Source organism: Mycteria americana, chromosome 4 (genome assembly GCF_035582795.1).
Source record: "Mycteria americana isolate JAX WOST 10 ecotype Jacksonville Zoo and Gardens chromosome 4, USCA_MyAme_1.0, whole genome shotgun sequence".
Taxonomy (NCBI): domain Eukaryota; kingdom Metazoa; phylum Chordata; class Aves; order Ciconiiformes; family Ciconiidae; genus Mycteria; species Mycteria americana.
In genome coordinates, this window is record NC_134368.1 from 12,540,611 (window position 1) to 12,562,801 (window position 22,191).

A 22,191-nucleotide genomic window follows, 5' to 3' on the forward strand; every position below is an offset into this window, starting at 1 on the left:
TGTTTTGCCCTATGGGAACAGGACGACAGATACTGAACTAAAGTGAGCCATCTTCAGAGAATTGCTGTGAAACAAAGGTATCCCCAGCTGAAGTCCCAGCTCTAGAGGATGAGGAAGAGGGTTTCCTAAAAAGAGAACAGGGATGGCTCCAAACCTCAGTCCTCCGTAGGAAAGCAAACCCACTGGGAGACCAGGTAAGACTCGGTAGTGCAGCCATGTCAGAGCTCACACCTGCAGTGCTCAGGTCCCCTCTGCAAACAACGGGGTTTCACGCCAGGTATCTGCAAAGCTAGACCTAACCCTGCTCCCGAGATTCTTCATATTCGTTCATACACCATTCATTTGTTGAAGAAAACCTTCAGTTTGGTAGCTACATATGGTTCTTAGATGTACAGCCATGAAAACTATTATGCACAAAAGGGGTGAACTAAAATTACTCTCTCTAGAGATTTCTCCTAAAATCCCCTTCTTTTTCAGCTGTTTTCATTTGACCTCAGGCTCTGCTCCACATGCTTTCAGCCCTTCTTTCCCATCTGAGGGTCTGCACTATACTTGCATTTACCAGCTCACTGTTATCTCTCATTATTCAGTCAAAAGTTGGAAACTGTTAAGCCTGTGACCTTATACTCATGTAGAAATATAGTGACATGAGCTGGGATCTGTACGACTACATGCATAAAATAGAATAAACTTCTTGAGCTTAGTTATGTCAAAAATCAGTGGTCTGATACAGTGTGCATTACTGAGCTTTTCACAGCCTTGCATCTTCATATGCACATTATCTGGGGAAAGGGAGATGCTTTTATCCAGATTTCACTACTGTGAAATGGAGTACCAAAACACTGGGGCAGCGTCAGAGATGCCTTTGGGATTTAGACCCGGCCTCATATGAGATCACCTGCAGCAGAGTAGAAAACTGAAGTATGGTCTCTCAAATCTTCTGCTAATACACCAGCTGCTGAAACAACCCTGTTCCCCACCTGTCTGAGGCTTTGTGTTAGCAATAAAAATTGAATTGGAATAAAACAAGTTTAAAAGCAGAAGAAATTTGGCATCCTGTGTTTCTTCTTTTAAGGCAAACTAAGTTCCCTTGCGAGTTGCTAGTGTTGGGGGCTGCCAGGCTGCCAGTGACACAGGCAGGACTGAGCTTTGCATTCCTGGACATCGCATAAAAAGGAAGCTTAGTGATGATGAGTGTGAGGCCCTGCAGTGCTGCCTCCATCCTGCTCCCCGGGACGGGAGGCATCAGCAACCCTCCCTTCCAGCACCAATGCAGCCTGACAGGCTGTTTCCATAGCTCCAGCTGGTTACAGTCATTTATAACCATCCTTTTTGTGAAAAGCTGATGCCACACTACTTCACATGAATCCTTTGTATGCTTTCCAAGGCAGAAACCACTATTGCATCAAACCTGTGTAGAGCTTAGTGCAACGAGAACCAAGTCCACAAAGTCTTTAACATGCTACCACAGTAGCATGTTTAAATCAGTAGTGATGAATCATTACACACTTGTGACCCCCTCCTAACAGTCATTATTCTTAATCTAAAATAGCAAAATCCAAATTATCCACAAAGTTTCCCAATGATTTGTGACACTTGCCTCTTTGGCCAGACCTACACCATGATTTTTCATGCCAATTCTGAGCCTGTCCAGGCTCAGACTTGGCTCCTACTGTAAGTAAGACTTTTATAAGTCCTACTTATAAAATCTGGTTAGCAGAGAATAACTTCAGATTAAGCAATCTCAGTTTCTTAATTCCTGACTTGCTCTGTAGTATATGTGATTTATAAAATCTGTAATTCATACCTTACCCCACCAGTAGGATTGTGGAATGGGGATGTGGTCAAGGCGGGCTCCATGAATCCCAGCTCTTCTGTAAGCCTCAGACGTCAAATCAGGGAAATTCCTGTTCAGGTCCAAGTTCTGAGCTGTCTGTCGTCCAATGACCCATCCATTGTAACCAGCTCCCTAATTTGTAACACAGAAGCCAACCTCAGAATAACTTCCTGTCTCAAAATATCACTTTGTGGAAATTGTTTAAAATCACGGGGAAGTTTTAAAAGAAGTAAATGGAAAATGTCTATACTGTTAAAAAGCAACACTTATTAATCATCTTTTACCCCCATGAACGCTAACGCACTAACTAGCATGCAGGAGGCATTTCACTCACCAGTGATGTGACTCATGAGAGGAACACAGCAGCTTCTTACTCAGCACAGAGCAGCATGCAGAGTGGGTTAGAGGAGGAGAAAAAGAAAATACAGCTGACGCTCCAAGACAAAACCAGGCAGAATGCAGTAACCCCAGACTCATACAACAGACAGAGCTCACCACATGAGCAACGCAGGAAAAGAAAGGTCCTATTTTCATGCTAATGGTGCTGGTGATAAAAGTGAGATGAAAAGAAGAATGTCAGGTAACATATAATAGAAGTTTTGCTTTCACTGGTCTCCTTCAGACACCAGCTGATCTCTGAAAACTGCCATCCATTATGAAAGCGTGACAGTACAGAAAATATTCACATTATATTATACCTGCTTTTCTACAAGTGGAAGAATATCTATTCCACAGTATTAAACTACATTTCCTTACAAAATAATTTAACAGTCATTAAAGTGAGTCAGTGGGCATTTTGTTCTGGAACTGATAGCAGAGAGTGCTAAATGTGTGAAAAAGTAACACAGTCATTCCCACGTCATCGCATGCAGAGAGCAAAAATGACAAATGTGGCTCTGATTTTCTCTTAGCTCTGTTCACATTGCCTTTGGAAAGCAACCTACCAGCAAACCAGGCTGGGATTCTGGCTGCTGATTATTAACAGTCCCCCCTCTATTTGGCACTGCCCTCCCAGTTTGGCCTTTCCCATGGGGAATTTTAGAAACATGAAGCACTGAACAGCTCCTTATAAAAAGTCTTTTACCTCTTCTGCAGCCAGTTCATACCCATCAGGGTTGAGTGAAGGTAGGAGATGAATTCTGGTGTTATTAATCAAGGTCTGGATGCGAGGATTCCCGAGAAGATACTCCGAACACAGATACTGTGCGAGGTATATTAGCAGTTCTTTCCCCACAACTTCATTTCCATGCATATTGCCAATGTACTTAAATTCCGGCTTGACTGTGAAATATGAAGTAATGAGATGCTTTAATTTGATTATACCTGGATGGTTTCCAAAAGCAGGATAACCCAAATAGCTTACTGATGAGCCAGAAAGTTTTATTTACACTAATTTGATGCATACATTCCTGTACATAGCACACCAGTTCCAGGTGAATTTCCCTCCATTACAAGTCAGTTCAGTGACAATTTAAACAGTGTGAAACAAAGTAAGTCCATACTTTCAGAATCCCAAACCATAAGAGGCAATCATTGCTCTAAGCTTTTGCTGGTCTCATCATTAATTGTGAACAAAGAATGCTGCAAAAAAAATGTCAAGCCATGGCTGGGAAGGAACAAAATACACCCCTGGCACTCTCACTTACCTTGGGCAGCTTCAATGCCTTATAGTGTCACAGATGATCCTAGAAATGACCTGCAGATGTGTAATATATTACCCCTGTGTTTGGAACATAAATTAGGTCGTGCATAAAAAGTGGCTTTTAGGCTAAATAGCCTTGGAATAAGACTATTAGAAACATATAACTTCGCAATTCCCTGCAGTTCTCTCCATTTCCATCCTTCCTTAGAGGCTAATGGAAAGTAGAAAACAGATGCACTTTGGAGCCACCCTTTCCTGTCTATCCCTTCATCTTCATCTTTCATCCTGGCCAGCCTCGAGCACTAAGCACTGGAGGAGGGTCGGCACAGAGCTGTTACGCCACCTTGCTCAGGCTGGCAAAATCTCCAGCTCTAGAGCTATTTCCACCCTCTTTTATGCTGTCCTGAGCAGCATGAAGCAACAGATTTAGAAGGAAATGCTAGGTAACATGTTAAACTACCATCTTTTATCAGGCCATATCACAGTTTTAATTTAAAAGCCTGATTCATAGGCTTGGTGTTTTCCTGGCAAATGGAGTATCAACTTAAAAAGACACCTGCAACTGCTTTTCTTTACACAAGAGAAGAAGGATGATAGGCCAGGAAATAGTAATGTAGGTCTTTGCTCTGTTAAAGACATCTACTGGGATCTTGATCAAGTTTAAAGGCGCCTCAAAGTACTCTACACCATGCAAGGCAGCGTGGCTGAGAGTAAACAAAGCTAACAGCAGCCTGTGCTGTCTTCTCTGCCTCCCCTGCAGCATAGCACACAGAGGACACAGTAGCTTGACCCGAGATGATAATGTCAGTAAAGTATTAAGTCAGATGTAGTTCAGTCCTGCTACACTGCTGAGGCTGCTTCGATGCTGGAGCTAGTCTGATGAGAAGCAACCTGAGGCTCTTGGTATGCAGCAATGGCCACAGCAGTCCACCGGATTTAGTCAGGTACTGTATCTGAGCTGGGAGCTGGCAACTGGGGAATAATGCCTAATACTCCCCAAGAAAATGATCTGCATTTTGAAGAATTTAGAACATTTAAAAATCTGTCCCTCGCTGTCTCAGTGATGAATCTACAAAACAGACAACAGCACCGTTCCTCTTTGCAGAAAAGTTGTGAGGACACATATCCTAAAGGTGCTCAGACACTACGATAACATAAACTCCTGGTATCATTCACCTGTTACAATGACAGGTATTGTACTGACCTGAATCTCTGTTCAGGAGGATTGTTTTCTGTGCTGCATTGCCCTTTTTTGATGCCAATGTCCTTCTGTATCTGAGGCCTTCTGACAAGTTGCACATATTTTAGGATGTGAAGGACTATGTTTAGACTAGGCACAGGCATTACTTGTAGGAAGTGTGTATGGTTTGACAGTACAGTGATAAATAAAAGGAGACTGAGGAAGTGGTAGATGATGGAGAGGGCAGGTCAGTAACAGAAAACTATCCAAACTTCTTTGTACGCTGGGCACAAATAAATAATAGCCATATCACTGCAAAAAAGTACATGGTCACACATCTAGGAACAAGGAATGTCAACCATGGTCATAAACTGAGGTCATAAAGTTAGGAAATTGCAACTGGACTGTAATTGCTACAGTGAATCATCAGCTATCGCTGTAATTCAGGAACACAAAGGCAGAGAAATGTTTTTGAATCCGTGCTTTTTACAGTTTAAGTGATATCCCATTAAAAGGACCTGTTTTCACTCACATAATCTGGAGTTCCCTCAAGCAACCTGATCAACACTGATATAACTCACGCAGTTCATGGTGTCCAGGCTTGGTTGAAAACTCGATCACAAAAAGATCCTTCCCTTCAAAACTGCGACCTATGCTGTAAGTTGTTGCAATATGGGAGCATTTAGAAGCAGTCTTCTTCAATGTGCTCACCATTTGGGAATATGAATGGTGTTTGAACTGAATAAAAGTTGCTGGCAAGTCTGAAGGCAAATCTTCCTCAACAGCTACTTCTCCTGCAAAGAAAAATTATAACACAGTGTTTTAACGAAGTGTTTAAAATGGTGCTCAGAGGATTGTATGAATGCCTGCACTTTTATGCAAAATACCTTCCTCAGTAGTAGAATTATAGAAAATACAGCTGCAATCAAAGCTTAAATCTATGCAGTACATCCTACACTGTTTATTGTGGCATATTTTGTTTGCAAAATCATACTAATGCAAAATCATACTAATCACACTGGCAAATATTTTCTGCAACCTCCAGTTACAATTTGGCTTTTGGCATGCTTAGCAATTTTAGTCACAAAATGTACAGTTTTTTCCCTTTGAATCTGGTGGATCAAATTAATTTTTTATGAGATTCAGCTGTCTTCAGCTATCTGGATCTTCTTCATCCAAACAAAAATCTGTGACAACCATTAATGAGATTATTTTAATGAGCTGCTAAGCTTGTCAACTAGTCATGAATTCATGAGTGCATTAAAGTTTCAGTTTTTAAATAAAATATTTCAAATATACAGACAGCTATCACACAGGGCAAGGCTTATCTAAATGCACATTGGCAGTCCAAACATCCAGCTCTGAGCTGCCTGTCTTGATGCTCTCTGTGTACGAGGGAGAGAAACAGATGCTTCTTGAGCACAGTTTAATTAAGTTTTGAAAATAGGTGGAACAAGATGAATCACGCCTTACAGGTGTCTACAAAGACGACAAGATGAGATGACAAGTGGAGGGGTTTTGTGCCATAAACATGTCAAGGTGAGTGAGATGAGACCCTTCCCATCTAGACGAGTAAGATGCATCAGCAGAGCTTCCTTCCTTACCTCGCAGCTTTGCCAGCGGGTCAAAACACCCCTCTTCTTCCCCAGCAAAAAAGCGGTCGCAGTCTAAGAAGTAGGGCCAAGCCATGTCTATTGCATCAAAGGCAGGGAGGCAATTTTTTTTCAGGTTTTCACAGACATGCCTGCAGGGCTTTATAACTTTGTCCTTTTCACATTGCGGGGCCAGCACTGAGCAGCCCAGGAGCCTCAGGTCCGGATTGCATTCTCCCTGGAGCAAGTTGTGCAGCACGCTGATAAGGATGTACTCGGAGCTGTACTCAATCACTTCTCGAGACTTCTGATCCAGAAAATTAGGATACATTGTTTGAGTATAGGCAACATCAGTACAAGAACTTAAGGTAATGTCCACGCATTTTGCTATGAAAGGGAGATGAACATATGAAAAATAACTTGCGTCACTGACACTCTGAATAGTTCAAAGACGACATAACAAATAACACGTTAAATGAACTTATTTTTTTGTTCACAGATAGACTGAAGGCAATTTGCAATACTCTCAAATGCATTTGATGTCTAAAACCACTTATAGAAAGATGATGGAAAGTATGCTTGGTGTGGAGATTGATTGTGAACAGTTTGATGCAAGTAGATGTCATTCAGAATTCAAATGGTATCTGACAATTTGATGGGGCATCAGGGGTTAGGTGATTGATAAGCACTGTTCCTAAAATAACATTTATTTTGTTAATTCAATACCTGAACAGCAATGCAAGGATAAATCCCCGGCCAGAAAACACTGGAGTACTGCGCCCACATGGGACTTCATTTAACAAATAGCTTGGAAACCACCAAAATTAATAAAACCTGGTTTCCAAAGGAAAGGCTGTCTCACACTCAATTAAATCTTATCTGATTTAAATTAAGAATACAGTTTGAGCTTATTAAACATCAGCGAATCCATAAGAGAGAAAAACTCCCTGTTGAGGTGTGAATTTGCTGGTGTCTAACATGGGAAAAAATCAGATTCCTGAATAAAGTGTATTTGTGATATCATTCTCTCCCCTGGCTTTGCCTTTTAGTATGGATTCACTGATGAGGTGTGAGATCATATAGATTTTTTTCTTTAGTGGGGAAGGTATCAGTAAGATATCTCTCTTCTTTGCTTGGCGCCACAAAATTTGTAAGACTTCAATACCTCTGAAACTGCGGCTCCTCTGTGAAGCTTGATTGAAATTGTCCAAGGAGATCAAAAGTTATTCTGGGACTTGACCCACAGGCAAGTAGGCCCATAAATGTGTTTACATGTATATTCTCATAAACCTAATACATTTTAAGAAATCAGGTGAAGAGGTCTTAGGAAGGATAAATGCTGGTAATACCTTCAACCCACTCAGAGGTGAAAAGGGAGTAATAAGAGAGATGTCTCTTCAGAAAAATACTGCCTATTACAGTAATGGGCCTATGTTCGAGCCTCCTTCTCTTGCTAATGTTTCTGGCTATTAACAAATACCATTGTCACAGCAGCAAAATCCTGCCTTGTGTGAAAGAGATAATCCCTCTAGGAACAAGACCTACTATAGCACCAACATTAGAAAACTTGTCAGGAAATAATGAAGAAATACTTAAGGTTTTGAGATTCTCCAGGGACAGCGAGCAAAGTCACATCATACCTTTCTGTACAGTTTGGCATTGACCTGCAATAAAGAGGGAAAAAAAAAGCATTATGGGGCAGGTATCCATGGTACCTCCCTCATGTTAGGAATTGTCTGATCTGGTAGCCCCACAGAGGCTGCTGCAGCTCTATGTCCTGAGGTCCAGACATACCATGGACAAGCAGGTGTTCCTAACAGGCACATATTACATATATACACAAAGAGAAAACACAGTACAGGCAAACACAACCAGCACCAAAAGCATCATTCCGTTCCCCTTTCTGGCTAATCAGGATGAAAGACCATTGGTGGAAAAGAAGTACAGGTGGATCCCTCCAGCAGCTCATCTTGGACACACTGGAACCCCAGTAGCTAGGCTCAGTTTACCCAGTAGCTGGCCCCTGGATCCACTGATCTCCCAGCTGCCTCATGCACTGACACACGTGCTGGTCTCTCTGGTAGCTGGCCCAGACCTAGGGTCTCACTGGTAGCCAAGCCCCAGGCACCGTGGTCTTCCCAATCGCTGGCTTGGACCTCCTGGTTCCTCCAGTAGCCAACTTTGAGACCCTCCAGCCTCTTCAGTATCCAGCCCAGGGTCACAGCTGCTCAAATACCCGGCTCCCAAATCTTTTGTCCTGTCCACTGCTAGTCCAGCTTGGTGTTTGCTAGCAATTGCATACACGGATGTACACACACAAGGCACATGCACTCTGGTCCCTCCAGCTGCTGCATCCCAGACACACAAGCCCCTCTGACCCATGGTCTCACACCAGTCGCTGGCATGTGGAGCCCCATACACCCCCATTCACACACAAAAAAAGAGAGACCCTCACCCCAGCAAAGAGTTGGAAATGGAACTTAGTAAGAAGACAGGACAGACTGCAGGGATCAGGTGCAGGGCATGGCCAGACAAGCACAGTGACCAGCCAGTTGTTGTTGATCCACTTTAAAAAGGGAGGACTTGACAATATATCTGAAGTGTGGTTGTGTAAGAAATCAGGCTTATGTTTGAAAAAGATGTTGAGCTGCCCAGCCCTGACAACTTGACAATATTTCTAGGGATGCTTAAAACCGGTAAGTTAGGTGCCTAGGAAATTTCACTAATGAAAATGTAGGTCTTTAGCAATCTGGTTTAGTCTAAAAGTCCATGTGAGTCCTTCTGTACATACCAAGCTGCCTTATGGATCTTCCCGTAACAAATCTATTGGTCCCACATAATGCTGTGCATACCTTTCTTGTAAAGCAATTAAGCCTTTGGTGGATATGAGGGGATGTATTTCTTCCCCATCCTACTTCATCCTATCTCTAGCAACTGCATTTTATAAACCTTTTAATAACATCTTAAAACTAATTATTTCCCTCCTCAACTACTCTCACGGGAAAGCTTTTCCAAGAGCTCCCTCCTCTAATGGCTAGAAATTGCCTTTTAATTTCCTGCCTAAAAGTATTCATGGCCAGTTTATATCCATGTGGTGTTGTGCCAGCATTGTCCTTTAGCTTAAATACGCTTTGCGCTCCCTGGTGGATGCCTTCATCGTGTGTTTGCAGAGAGCAATCAGATCCCCTTAGCTTTCTATTTACTAGGTCAAATAAACCAAGCTTTCTTGATTTTGAAGGAACATGGTTTGACGACCCAGGAGAGGCCTCTTTTGCTCCTGTAGCAAATGATTCTATACTGCCCTTCTCCAATACTGGCAACTAAAGAAAAATATTGCTACCAAGGCATCAGAGCTGTTATCACCAGTGCCTCACAGGAGCTCAGCCATTATGTGCAAGCTTTTTAAACACCAATGGCTCTGTTTTCCTTATGATGGGATCTAGCTATATTGCTGTTTCTTCTAACACTTACTGGGGGGACAGGCATCTAGCTTCTTACTCAGTGAACTGAGCATTTGCCCTCATAGGACCAAATTCATTACATTTTCTTTTTTTCCTACTAAGAAAAGTTTAAACTTCTACTCCCGGCATATTTGTTTAAATGTAATCATCTGCATATGTGCTGCTAATGAGTTGATCATTCTTTAGCCAAAATAAAATCATTATAATGAGAACAAAATTAACCCTGGAATTTTATCTTGGAGGGAGACGTTTAATTGGAAATGAGTCTTGTTCTATGTTATGAATTGTCTTTGATCCACATTACCTCATAAAACAGATGAGGGATCAGAACTAGCAGAAACAGCCCATCTCCAACACCAGCAAGTCCTGGTAAGCAGCAAGCTGGAAAAAATTATATCCATACAAACTCCTTTCCTGGCTTGGTACATTATGCTAATAGCAATAAACAATACCTTGTTCATCAACAGTGTCTTCTGTTACAGGATTTCAATGCTTCCCTTAGTTGGGCACAATCCCCTCAGTGAGTTAGTTATTAAGGTCAAGGCATTTCTGAAAAAGCTTCATCTCAGCCAGATAGTGCATGCAATTTTACATCTGGGGATAATCAAGCAATAGCATTTTGTACAATGCTAGCTGGGAAACAGAAAGGAGTGACTGCTTGTTAGTAAGAGCTCCAGCAATTAATCCTGCTGATAAAATTGTATGTCACTTCCTCCCTGAATCTAAATAGTCTTATATCCCAACACCATCACACCCACAACAACTTGTGAGGCATTGGACACAAGTCTGGAGCCAGCCAAATGTTCCATACAGAGGGGAAAACTTGGTGTGGATGGGACTGGCTTGAGTTCAGCCACATCCCAACGAGCAGAGTGACACTATCTCTGGTTATCACCAGGGTCATTAGCAATGAATCTCCTTCACTACCTTGAAGGGTGGCTACGAAATATTTGACACCTTTTTTCTCCTCAGCATAAAATGACTGTATTGTAGCTATTATTTTAGACTGGAGGGTCGTGTGTGCTGAATGCAGTTCTTCGTGTGTTCATTTGAGGAGTATGAATGGTCTTTCCAGAACTGCTCATGTTTCCTCACAGGTCAGAGCCATTTCCTCTTTGCTGGCTCCGTGACCAAGCTACAAATGTCCTTTTTGTTTGTGTCTCTGACATGCGCTGATCAAATAACAAAACTGAGGCACACACAACCTTCCGGACTGCTATTACTGTGCAGGAGTGCCATAGCCATCAGTCAGTTTGATACGTGGCACAAACCTAGACTCAATGGTGTCTCAGTATTCTGCTTATTCAGCTGGAGCAAAAAGGTATTCTGGCAACACGCTGGAACAAGCAGAGGAAACCAAAGGGAAAATGCAGCAGGCAGGATCTGGGCACGGTGCTGCTGCTTCCCGTGGCTCTCTGAGCAGCAGCAGTCTCGCTGCGTTTAGCAGATGCCTCTTTCTGCCCAGCTGGCCAGAAGGAGAGGTGTTGGGAAGCAATGGATAGCTGATGGAAGAGACATGCGAAACCGCTAAGTCGTATGCTGTAGCTAGGTTCACAAGAGGACTGGATCGTTTTGTGAGCAGGAGTAGATGTTAGCACAGGAGGGGTAAAGACAGCTCTGGTTTCAGATTGTCTGCCGCCTGGCTTCTACACTTTGTTATTTTTACCATACTTATAGGGAGAGGCAATCTATTAAGCAACATGGCTATTACTCATTAACAAAGGTGCTGACTGAAGAGGATAGATTTTTTTTTTTAGATGGGGAACCCAAATCCCTATAAATCTTTCCCACAGCAACTGAAGTTGTACAACTCAGTATGTGATAAGAAGGGGTGATTCTTCAACAAAGGGTAAAGCTTTTCCACTTTACTTTTGGCCCAGGATGTCCCTCACAAAGCTCAGAGCTACCAAAACTCATTCATTGACTAGCAGCAAAACTGGCTCCTTCCTCCTGGGTCCTAAACCTATGTCTAAGCCTAAACTTAGATCTAAGCCTCACATTTTTGCAGCATACTGTGCTGTTTTCTCCCTGTCTCTCTCTGCCAGAGACATCTATGCAGCTTCTTCTGCCATCTCAGAGGCCAGGTCTGCCCAAACTGTAGCACCTCTCCCCACCACAGCCCCCTGCAAGCTGCCATGAGCCATACATCAGCACAGCTCTGTCATGCAAACACCCAGGAGTGAAACAGCTTGAGCTTTCAGGTTATCAGGAGTTAACATACATAAAAGCAAGAGAGAAAAGGGCTGGTTTATACTAGACCCTGCTTTATAGCGAGTCTTAAATGTGTATGTGTGCTGATGTGGTGTTTGGACTTTTCCTATGTTTCCTAATGCCAATGCTTGCATATGTTTTGGAGGGTGCGGCTTTGCAGAGGCCAAAGATAATTCTCCAGTGCGTGTACTTATATAAATAATGTGGATGCACGTAACTGGGCCAGAGCCTGCCTGCCTGGAGAGCAGGCGGCAGGAAACTCTCGGAGGCCAGCTCCCCAGCTGCAGCTGCACGCTCTGCTCCTGGAGCCCTGCACCCGCGGGTCTGGGTCTCTGCACACAGGAATGACCAGCAAATCCCTGTCCCCACCCAGTACAGCTCCTTTTGTCGAAGCTCCAGCAATGCCAGCTTGAGGAGTTCAGCCACTCCCTTTCTCTTTTCATAAGAGGAATGACAGGCAATAATATACAAATTTTCTCAGGTCTCCAGATTAATTTGGAAGGCTTCAATCGCTGCTTCTTGTGTGCTTGAAAGAGCCTAAACCTCTTCCATTTTTTGAGCAGAGGCTTCCCTGGGCTCAGAGGAAGGCAGTGCCGCCTCCTCTCATAGTCCCATCTGTGGACAGGTTGGTATGGAGAGACCTTTTTCTTCCTGACCCAGAACAGCATTTTCAATTTTTTATGTTTATTTTTGTACTCTAGCTATTCCACCAGAGCTACAAAAGTCGGTTCAGTAGCACAGCTTCTATTTAAGATTATGGATAAAATAACTTATTGAAGAGGAGAAAAGCCATTTCAAGCTTTCTGAGCCCTCTCTATAATATACGCTTTTGGTTTTAATTTGCAAAGGCAAGTTTGAAAATCTACAATGCAGCACATACATATTTTACTGCCAAGCTTACATTTTTTCCCCTTGATGATTCAGCACTGAAAGAAGCAAGCTGCTGTGATTAACCCTAACCCAGACAATAGAGCTCAACAGATACTGCCAGTGCCACGGCTTGGCTGGTTGCCTTTTTCAAGACCAAAGCCAACATGAGACTTGTGCGCTTGAGAATATGGAATAAGCCCAAGGGCCATTCTTAAATGCAAAATATCTAAATCATTCAGTGAGGCTTACCCAACTGCATTGTTATGACTGACAGATCGAACAAGATGAGCTAATTTGTCTTGTACTGACCAGCACACCCCCTACCAGCTTTCTGGGTTTCTTACAATACCGTTTTAAACTGGAAGACATATGTATTCATTTTTGTCTGTTTATTGTCAAAACCTCTGCTTTTTCAAACAAAGCATTTCAGTTTCTGTTCATGTTAGTATTACTCTCCTTGCGGTTCTACACGGTTGGTCAAGTCAGTCTTTGCAACGATAATCTGCTTTGTAACACTAAAGAGATGAAACTTAGTATCAGTGGTAATACGCAAACACTGCTGGGCTGTGCATTTTGCAAAACATTGCAACAGCACCTGCAAATGGCAAAGCACAGCCTGCCTCCCGGAGCCAGCTACAGCATGAGGACAAGAGCAGAACAAGATCCATTATAGAATACTATAACAGATCAGAATTGCCAGGAGGAGTGGAGAAATAAGGGGACTAAGTGGCAGAGGAATGAGGGAGTTGAGTAGCCTGGCTAGGAGGAAAACGGTTGAGCAGAAAGCCCAGGAGAGAAGGCAGCTACGTATCTAAGGCATACATGCAGGGGCAGAAGTGGGGAAGTTCCCCAGCCACAGAGAAGGAATTCCAGGAAAACTGGAGGAAAGAGGAGTGACTGCAAAAAGCAGCCCACGTGGTTAACTCCTTTTTCTGGATGCATCAAAGCTTTTGTGAGTAGAGGACTGAATTCCTGTTACTAATCTTCCACTCCAGCAATTGCTGTAACTGCCCCAGGGGAGCGATGTGTTTGCAAACGGGGCAGAAGCAGTATGCAGGAGCCTGACATGCAGGCTGTGAGACGAGCCCTGTTTTAGCCCTGCTCCCTCACATGAAGAAGCCTGAAAGCACCTGAAAGAGATTAAGGCCTAATCTGCCTTCACTTTGCAGAGCAAGATCACAGCAGGAAGACGCAAGCCAGTGTTGGTTATTAATCACCCCTCTTTCTAACCCACCTGCTGTCTGGCATTCAGTTAAACACCTGTTTTTATTGAATTACTGAAGGTGTTCCCCCAGCAATGACGCTGCAGTTGGCTCTTCCAGGACTGTTTCTCTCACAGGACTGGTCTGGGGCCTGCAAGAAGATGTTGAAGCTTTCCCAGGGGTGGTGGGAGTTCACGCAACCTGCAGACAACAGGTCAAAATCTGTGCAGATGCACACCAAGACCTGCCACTCGGCAATGGCTCACAGCCAGCCTCAGTGGTGGCCAGTAATTCTCCCTTATTTCTAATTGTCCAGATGCAACTCAAAAAGGGCTGCAGTTGTAGGAGCCTAAAAGAACTGACGAGTATTTCTCTCTGCCTGTCTGTCCCCACCGCCTGTCTTGGTGCCTCTGGTGACAGGATCCCTGGTGTCACCCCAGCTGTGTCTCTGGCCAGTAAGTGCTGCTCCAGGTTGTCGTCCCAGCCAAAAATCCTGAACAGAAACATAATTCCCCAAACAAAAAAACACTAAATGTTCTTTTTAGGCCTCAGCTGAGATGTTTTCCAAGTTGTGATGGAAAAATTACCGCTTGGGAAAACAAAACACAACAAAGAAAATGACAACAAAATGGCCCAGCAGTTGCCAAATTGGCTGAAGACTTGCTGGGCTGCACATGTGGCTGGGCTGCTGCTGAACATGCATTCGCTGTGCACCAAGATGATCTGGAGACATATAGAGACCATCTCTCGGTGTCTGGTCAGTGAAGGAGGGAGAAATCAGCTCAGATCTGGGGATGCTGGTGTTAAAAAACCAGCTGGGGTGAGAAGGTGGAATAGGAAATCTTTACAACTATCACCTAAAGGATCAAATTTTTGTCAGGGTGACTGAAGAAAGGTGAAAACACTTATTAGGCTGGTAATCTGGAGCTGTGATGCCTCCATAGCTTTACTTTGTGACCACACACTGTCTACAGCTCAGTTCCCACTAAGGACGCAGTACTCTCTAAGTGCTCTGGCCAACAGTTTATCACAGAGTCAGAAGCTCACCTTTGAGTAAGTTCAACTCTGTTGAATGCCACAGGACAGAGGATCATGTCTGAAAAATTGAGGTTTTCCTCTTTGGTGCTACAACCCTTCCAAAACATTTGCCAAAACATCATTCCATCCTCTGTAAACACAGTCTATGCAGCCCCCTAGCATAACTCTGTCTTTTCATTAGTTTAGATGTATGAGAACTATTGTAATTAACATCACATCTGGTTCTTCTGTAGGTAGTTCAGTTTTAGCCAAACGTGGTATTTTTATGTTACAAAAGACTGGCAGTTAATTCAACAGCCTTGACTTAAATCCATGCCTTAATCTCATATTGTCTCCTAGATAAGGGTGTCCTGTTATAACCCTGTAAAACTGAAATAGTGTCCATTAAATCAATGGAGTTACAACAGGATAAACAAAGGGATTGAAATTTAGTTTTATTTCTGCAATGGGCAGAGCAACCCTAAGTCCTTAAACTCCATTGATCTGTGACAGCTGTGTCCAACTGGGAGGGTGACTCTGTCCAAACAAGATTCAGCAGTCATCAAAGCCCTGGGTCATAAAATCCCAGCAAAGAGACCAGCATGTGACCCACCAGCCTCAAACACCATGTTCACAACATGACAGGTGACTTCTGCATGGTACCTCCATGCTCATGGTAAATCCCGCCCCCCCCCCCAAATAATGGCACCTGTGACATTTATCCAACATTTGGACCAGGCTTGAGGAGGGAATGGCTCTCACATGGCCTGGGCAGTCCAAAGGGGAGCATGGTAGCTATCAGCCAGCCAGCACCCCCAAACAACCACCAGCTGACTGTGTGAAGGGAAAGGCAATGTCTAGAAATGTTAAAGGGGATCAGCCATTAGTATTACTAAGTCTTGCTAAAAGCCTAGCTGTGCCTTAGGGCAGTGGGAGTTTTGTTCAAGTTTTGACTTCTATGTATTTACTTACCCACACTTTAAAAATATCTGAACAAATATTCTGAAGAAAACTTTGCCTTCAGATTAAAATCATGCATAAACTATTTCAGCAGTAAAAGGATATACTTCTGTACTGTATTTTCAATATAAACTTACTTTTCCCGCGTAAGTGCCTGTTTCTGATCCCATTTCCCATGTTAAATGTAGCTGAAGATCAGCGTTGCTAAAATAATAATTGTGTAGAAATACTCGAGTCAGTGCTGGGAATACAGAGCAGCTCACATGACTCGGTGATGACAACCGGGTTTATGAGAGCTGGAATTTCTCATCTTATGAGCATGCATGATGTAGACGCTAGTTCTGCATTTTTTTGTTTTGACAAGGCCTGGACATATCCATCTCGGGTGCAGCAGGCGAGATTCCTACAGCTTGGGCTTTCCCATTCGTGGCGGCTCCGTGTCTGCACCCGCCCATGCCAGCCACAGCAGGATGAGGGACCCAGCCGGCACCACCAGCCCTGGGGCAGGGGAGCAGACCCCAGCCCACTGCCAGGTCACCCAGTGCAGCCACACACCCGGGAGCAGCGGTAGCTGGAGAGGCTCTGCCTGTGTGTGTGCACAGAGACGTGGGTTTCGCCAGGAAACAAACATTAGAAATGTCCACGGCTCAGGTCCCATGAAGCTGGGGCCAGTGTGAAGCTCATGGAAGGAAATGGCTTTTCCCTTTTTCCCTTTCACTTAGCAAAACTCATGGCACACTACGGTGATGGGAACAGCAGAGAAGGAGAAGGGAAAGGTATAGCATCTATATGTGAAGCCACTTTTTCTGTCAGTCTGACTTTCCAGGAGACAATCAGTCTTACTCAATGCCATAGCTTAGAGAGGAGCCAGTGCCACAAAATCTGTTCTGGGTTCCAGAAGAAAGTTCCAGAAGTACCTGTCCCCTGCCTCCCACCCTGCTGGTTTCCCCCCCCCCCCAGCTCTCTTCCTTACACCTCCCCACTCCCTCCCATCTCCAGGGGTTAAACGCAGAGACCCTCGGGATGGGGCAATGTCCGGCTCAGGAGCAGAGCGAGCCAGGATGATGGGAAACACCAAGGTGCTTGGGAGAGGAGGCGGCCCGCGGGTGACAAGCGTGCCAGCCAGGGCTGCCGCGGCAGCAGCGCTGCAGCTGCTCCCCCACCTCCGCAGCTCCAGATCAAAGACTCCGGCCCCCGGCAGTGCCATCTGACGGGCTGTCCCGCCTTCCCGCAACACCTCTCCAACGCGCAGGCAGGGAGGCGGCTGGCAAAGGCTCAGGCATCCCTTTCGCGCGGAGCTCGGCCCAGCGCCGCCGTGTCCCCAGCAGCCGCCTGTGCAAGCTGAGGAGCCCGCACGGTGGCACCACAGACGGCGGCGCGGCCCCGAGCGGCGGCGGCTGCGCTGCGGCGCCCGGTGCCCGCTGCCGCCCGGCCCCGCCGGAGCCGGGCCCCGGGCAGCGGCAAGCGCTGGGGTGTCGCCCCCAGCTCGGGCTGTAAGCCCTGGGGGCTGGCACACGCACCTGAGCCCTGGCCCACCCACCTGAGCCCTGGCGCAGCGCTGCCCCCGGCGCCCCCAGTAAAGCGCGCTCTGAACGGGAGCGACCAGGAACGTTCTATCGCTGTTGTTTTGCAGCCTTAGCCTGACCCCTGGTAGGATCTCAATGGTAGAGCTGGCTCCAGTTGCAAGGAAAGTCATCTGCTTTTACTATTTTGAGGCATGTGACTTCAGCCTGCTTCTACTTTGTTTTTATTTGTGCTGTCAGTGACGGTAAAGTGCTGCATTTAACTAATTACCGGTGGAATACATCAGTCAGCAGCAGAGACGTGCACAACTCGGATAAAACAGGAACCTGTGCTATTAGCTCCCTCCACCAAAGGCTGGCCACCTTTCAGGGGAAACATGCTAAGCTGTACTTTTCTCACCCAAACTAGAGGCTAAGAGGCCAGTAAAACTCATCAGGGTCTGGAAGTGCTGCCTCTCAATGAGGCAATGTAGCATCTTATCACTGGGGGAGACAGTGGCTTAATGGCTCCCCATGGATACAGGACACAGCTGGGGAGAAGGGATCTGTCCTTTCTCAGTGCCATGGTTCCCAGCTGCTGCTCAAAAAGCTCCCACAGTGTGTGTGATGCCTGTGCCATATTGTGGGGCTGGTTAACAGTAATCATCTCCTTATTTTACTAAATAGAAAAGCACAAAGCATTTTGTAAGGATCGTGGTATTGTTAGCCATGTTTCATTTTGGTTTCTTATTTAAAAAGAAAAATGAGTCACAGTAGAGCAAGTATCACCGAGAAGGCCAGGCAGCCTACAGAAACCAGCTCCCGCCTTGCTGGGAGTCAGACAGTGGCACTGGTTCCCACTGCCCTTCTCTCATGCACGAGCAGCTGGTCTTCTCCTGCAGGGCACTGCAGGTCTGGCCACTGAGATCCACAGAGATCTGCACAAGGGATCCCAAAACAGGGGAGAAACTCCCACTGCTACAGCTGAAGACATAACCTACTGCCCTGGATGTTGAGAGGAGACCCCTGCAAGGTCTATGGGTGAACGTGCAGCACCACATTCCCCTTTCTTTTCATGTGGCCTAACATGACTATATCTCCCCTTTAGCAAAGGAAGACCCTTGAGAAATCTGGCAGGTCTCTCAAGGTCCAAGCTGCTACTGTATTCCCTGGTCCAGCATCCCTCCAGTGTGAAGTGTGCCCCTTCCTCACGTTGCACACCGTGTAGTGACGTTGGCAGCTCACTTTCCTTACCACTAGCCATCTCCCTAGGGCCATATTCAGCAGTCCAGTCCCACCACATGCAAGGTGTATTTCCATTGCCTGCCTTTCCTCAAGCCCTCCCCTAAAGACAGCACAGTTGCCAACACACACAAAACATTCTGCCACAGCAGAGTTACCCCTCAATGATCCCTACATTTGTGGTTCCTGGGATTAATACCCCATGGCAAAACTTTGATCAGCTGGAACTGGAGCAGAATCATACCTCACAGAGAAAGGGCATACTGCAAACCACACAGGCTCTTCCTGTAATTGGCTGTAAATAGTCTACAACACTTCTCTTTGTGCAGCTTTATCCAAAAATAAAATCCCTGCGGTAGACCTCACTTTGATGTTCGTGGGAACAGCACTCTCAAATTATATGCAGTACACAGCACATGGACTGCATTGTGTAGCAGTTCAATGCCAGTGACAGTCTACAGTTTATATTTAAGCACCGAAATACAGCTGAACTTCCTTGGGTAACATTAAGGTCAGTTTCAGGTTAACTTATCCCTTCCTGTATTCCCATAAAATAAATATTTTTCTGAATCATTTTGAGTTTGAACCCTCCGAAAATAGTTTTCCTGGAATAGACCTTGTCACTACACTGGAATTCACCTCTCCACTGTCCTCACATAAATGAAATCTGAATTAAGTCCACCTGATTAAAAATACCACATATTTTTAAAAGATTCTGTTAATATTTTTTATTAGTCAACTGGTTACTGAACCAAAAGCTTTCAACTCTTTTATCAGCATGTTCCTATCTAACCTTTATTCTAATGGGTAAATCTGCTTTTCCAGCCAATCAACTCATACAAATTCCATATTGCTTATAGCAAGCTAAAACACACCCTACAGCTGTCAGATCCTAATAAATCTTCTCATACTTTGGACTTGAAATAAATGACCTAAAGCTGAATGTAAGGAGAAGATTTTTTCTTAAGCAGAAAAGCGTACAGAAGGTCAAAAGTTCATCTTCTTGCAATCTGACTATCACATTCCTAGAAGGCAAGGCCAGAGATGGGGTGAACCCTCTGCATTCCCCACGACAGCGAGGGGGATCCTACCAACTGGGAACTCCATAAATTGACAGAAAGACACATCTACACGTGGCCTTAAAAGACAGCGATGAGGAAACAGTACGTTCCCTTACATCCCAGACTTGGTTTTCTGTTGCAGAGCCACACCACCACCTGCCTTCCCATCCTCGTTTCCCAAGCACGACCCCAGTTTCACCACTGGCAGCCTACAGATTTCCAAAGAGCAGATCCCCTCGTCTCTAGGGGAGAGTGACAACTCCTGCCTCCCTCACCTCGAAGCTGGAGCCCTTTACTCTGCTCATGTCCAGGAGAAGGAAGGAGAGAAGAAGGGGGACTTTTGGGGCGGTTAGCCTTACCTAGGGTCTCCTGGCCGGTTTCACAGCGGGGAGCCGGCTGGGTGGCCCTAAGCAGCCCTCCGAGGAGGAGCAGGAGCCTCAGGACCATGCTGGAGCCCCTCACGCAGGCAGCACGGTGATGTGGCACTCGCTGCCTGATGGAGTGGCTCCTCTGCTCGGAGCCTCAGCGAGGCTCTGGCTCTCCAAGCTGCAGAGGAAATCGGTGCACTGCAAGGGCATGCCCACGTCTCACAGTATATGCAGTCCAGGCGTCAGATTTCAGCTAGCATTTGAGCTTGGAAAGCAAAAGGCTTTGAGACAGAGAGGGAGGAGGAATGAGCTCCCCCTCCCTCTGCCTCCCAACCGCCTCCCTCTTGCAGCCTGGTTTACAATTTCATAAACAGTTTGAGCGAAGGGGGGTCCCTGCAGGGATGCGCCTGCCTACTCCTCAGCCACGGGTCCGACGCCTTTGGTCTTCACGCAGCAGTTTTCCTAAGGGACATGGGACCTCCGTTAAAGCGTGTCTCGCTGAAGCCGAGACCGACTGCCTGGAGAGAGCAGGGGGAAAAGAGACAGAGAAAAGCAAACAATCGAAAGCAATTTGCCTCCTGAAGAATGGTATTTCATAACCCACTTAACAGCAAGTTTAAAACACAACACAACAGCGAAGGGACTTTAAGATGCATCCCCTCCAGCACAGTGAGAATGGGAACCCACAAAATAACCACTAGGATCCCCCTCCGAAATGCTGCTTCTGGGCATTTCGCTTAAGATAAGATGCAGTTTACAGAAGCAAACTTGAGATACCAGTCTTTTCTGTCTATTCTTAAAAAAATAACTTCACAAAAATGTAGATAAGATCCCAGAAGAGCAATACCGGCTTTAACTGGATGGTAAATCTATATTAAGTTTATCTTAAATTGATTTTTTTTGTTTGTTTGCTTGTTCTGGAGTTTATTTTCAGAGAAACATGCATTGTATGTTTTTATCCCTATGCAACAAGTATGGTGGGGAAGCTTGCCTTAGGTAGGATGTGAACTCCTGATTTCTTACCTACACATCAAAAAATATCCTGTATCACAGGAAAAGGAGTTTTGCTTCAAAAATCTAGACCAAAACAGACCAAAGCATCCTATCTTTCCAGGCAGTGCATGTTCCTTTGAGGACAGATACCTGCTCACACATGAGAGCACACTGGCTGCTGCTGCTCACTATCAGAGAGATCAGTAGGGAGTTATGGTGCTATAGGATAATGTAATCAAATAAACCCCCCTATAGGGAAACACACTAAAGAGGCTGACAGGGCATGAGAAAGCTGTATGTGTCTCAAAAAGCAATTGATGTCTCCTCATATTTGGAAGACGTTACACTGCTAGATGGATTGGGAAGCTCAGCAGTAAAGTACGTCCTCTGCTGCCAGGATCTGCAAGGGAGGGTGGCTTTTCTTGCCTCCAGGATTTCCTACTAGATCTGCAGAGTTTGCCTTGGAGGTAAACAGCACCAAAGCCCATCAGGGTTCAAAGAACAAACTTCTAAGGACAAGAATGTTATTTAGCTGCCTTTTTTCTGCCCTGATCACACAGCAGCACGTCTGGACTCTTGGAAAAAAAAAGGTAGTACCAACACAACTCGGAAAGTGTGATCTCCAAGGGCAGGAGTACTTCACCTTCTGCCCAGCTTCTGCCCAGTCAGCTGCTCTGAATACCGATCTGCCGCATTCGTACCTGATGTGCTCAGGTACAGCCGAGGGTGCGTCCAAGCCCAAGGCTTGCTGTGTGCCTGGGCCGTGCATTTTGTGTTAAAGGGAAAGAATGAGGCTGCCCAGATCTAACCTAAGTGATGTGGCTAAATTCCTTACAGCAAAAAAGGCTGTGCAGATTATACCTACAAACAGAAGCTGACCCCCAGACCTTGGAAGTGCTGATGTCTTTCTTGTAATTTTCTGCAGCCCTTAAGGATATGGAGTGACATCTCTCCCATATATCCCAATGCTTTTTGAGGTGAGCTCTGCTGCTGAACTAATTCTTCAGTAGCTGTAATCCCATCAGCTTTCCCCTTTTCTCTCTTTTTCTTATT

At 45.2% G+C, this 22,191-nt stretch overlaps 1 protein-coding gene across 1 annotated transcript in view; it reads right to left on the reverse strand.

The window, feature by feature from the left end:
* CPZ (carboxypeptidase Z) overlaps positions 1–20,391 on the reverse strand; it is a 36,826-nt gene extending 16,435 nt beyond the window's left edge. Inside the window, exons 1-6 of the mRNA XM_075499677.1 lie at positions 20,137–20,391; positions 7,892–7,915; positions 6,264–6,638; positions 5,241–5,453; positions 2,922–3,118; positions 1,808–1,969 (exon numbers count right to left, since the gene is read on the reverse strand). Coding sequence (XP_075355792.1) covers positions 1,808–1,969; positions 2,922–3,118; positions 5,241–5,453; positions 6,264–6,638; positions 7,892–7,915; positions 20,137–20,224 — 1,059 coding nt within the window. The 5' untranslated portion in view covers positions 20,225–20,391. The remainder of the gene's footprint in view (positions 1–1,807; positions 1,970–2,921; positions 3,119–5,240; positions 5,454–6,263; positions 6,639–7,891; positions 7,916–20,136) is intronic.
* Positions 20,392–22,191: the final 1,800 nt, after the last annotated feature.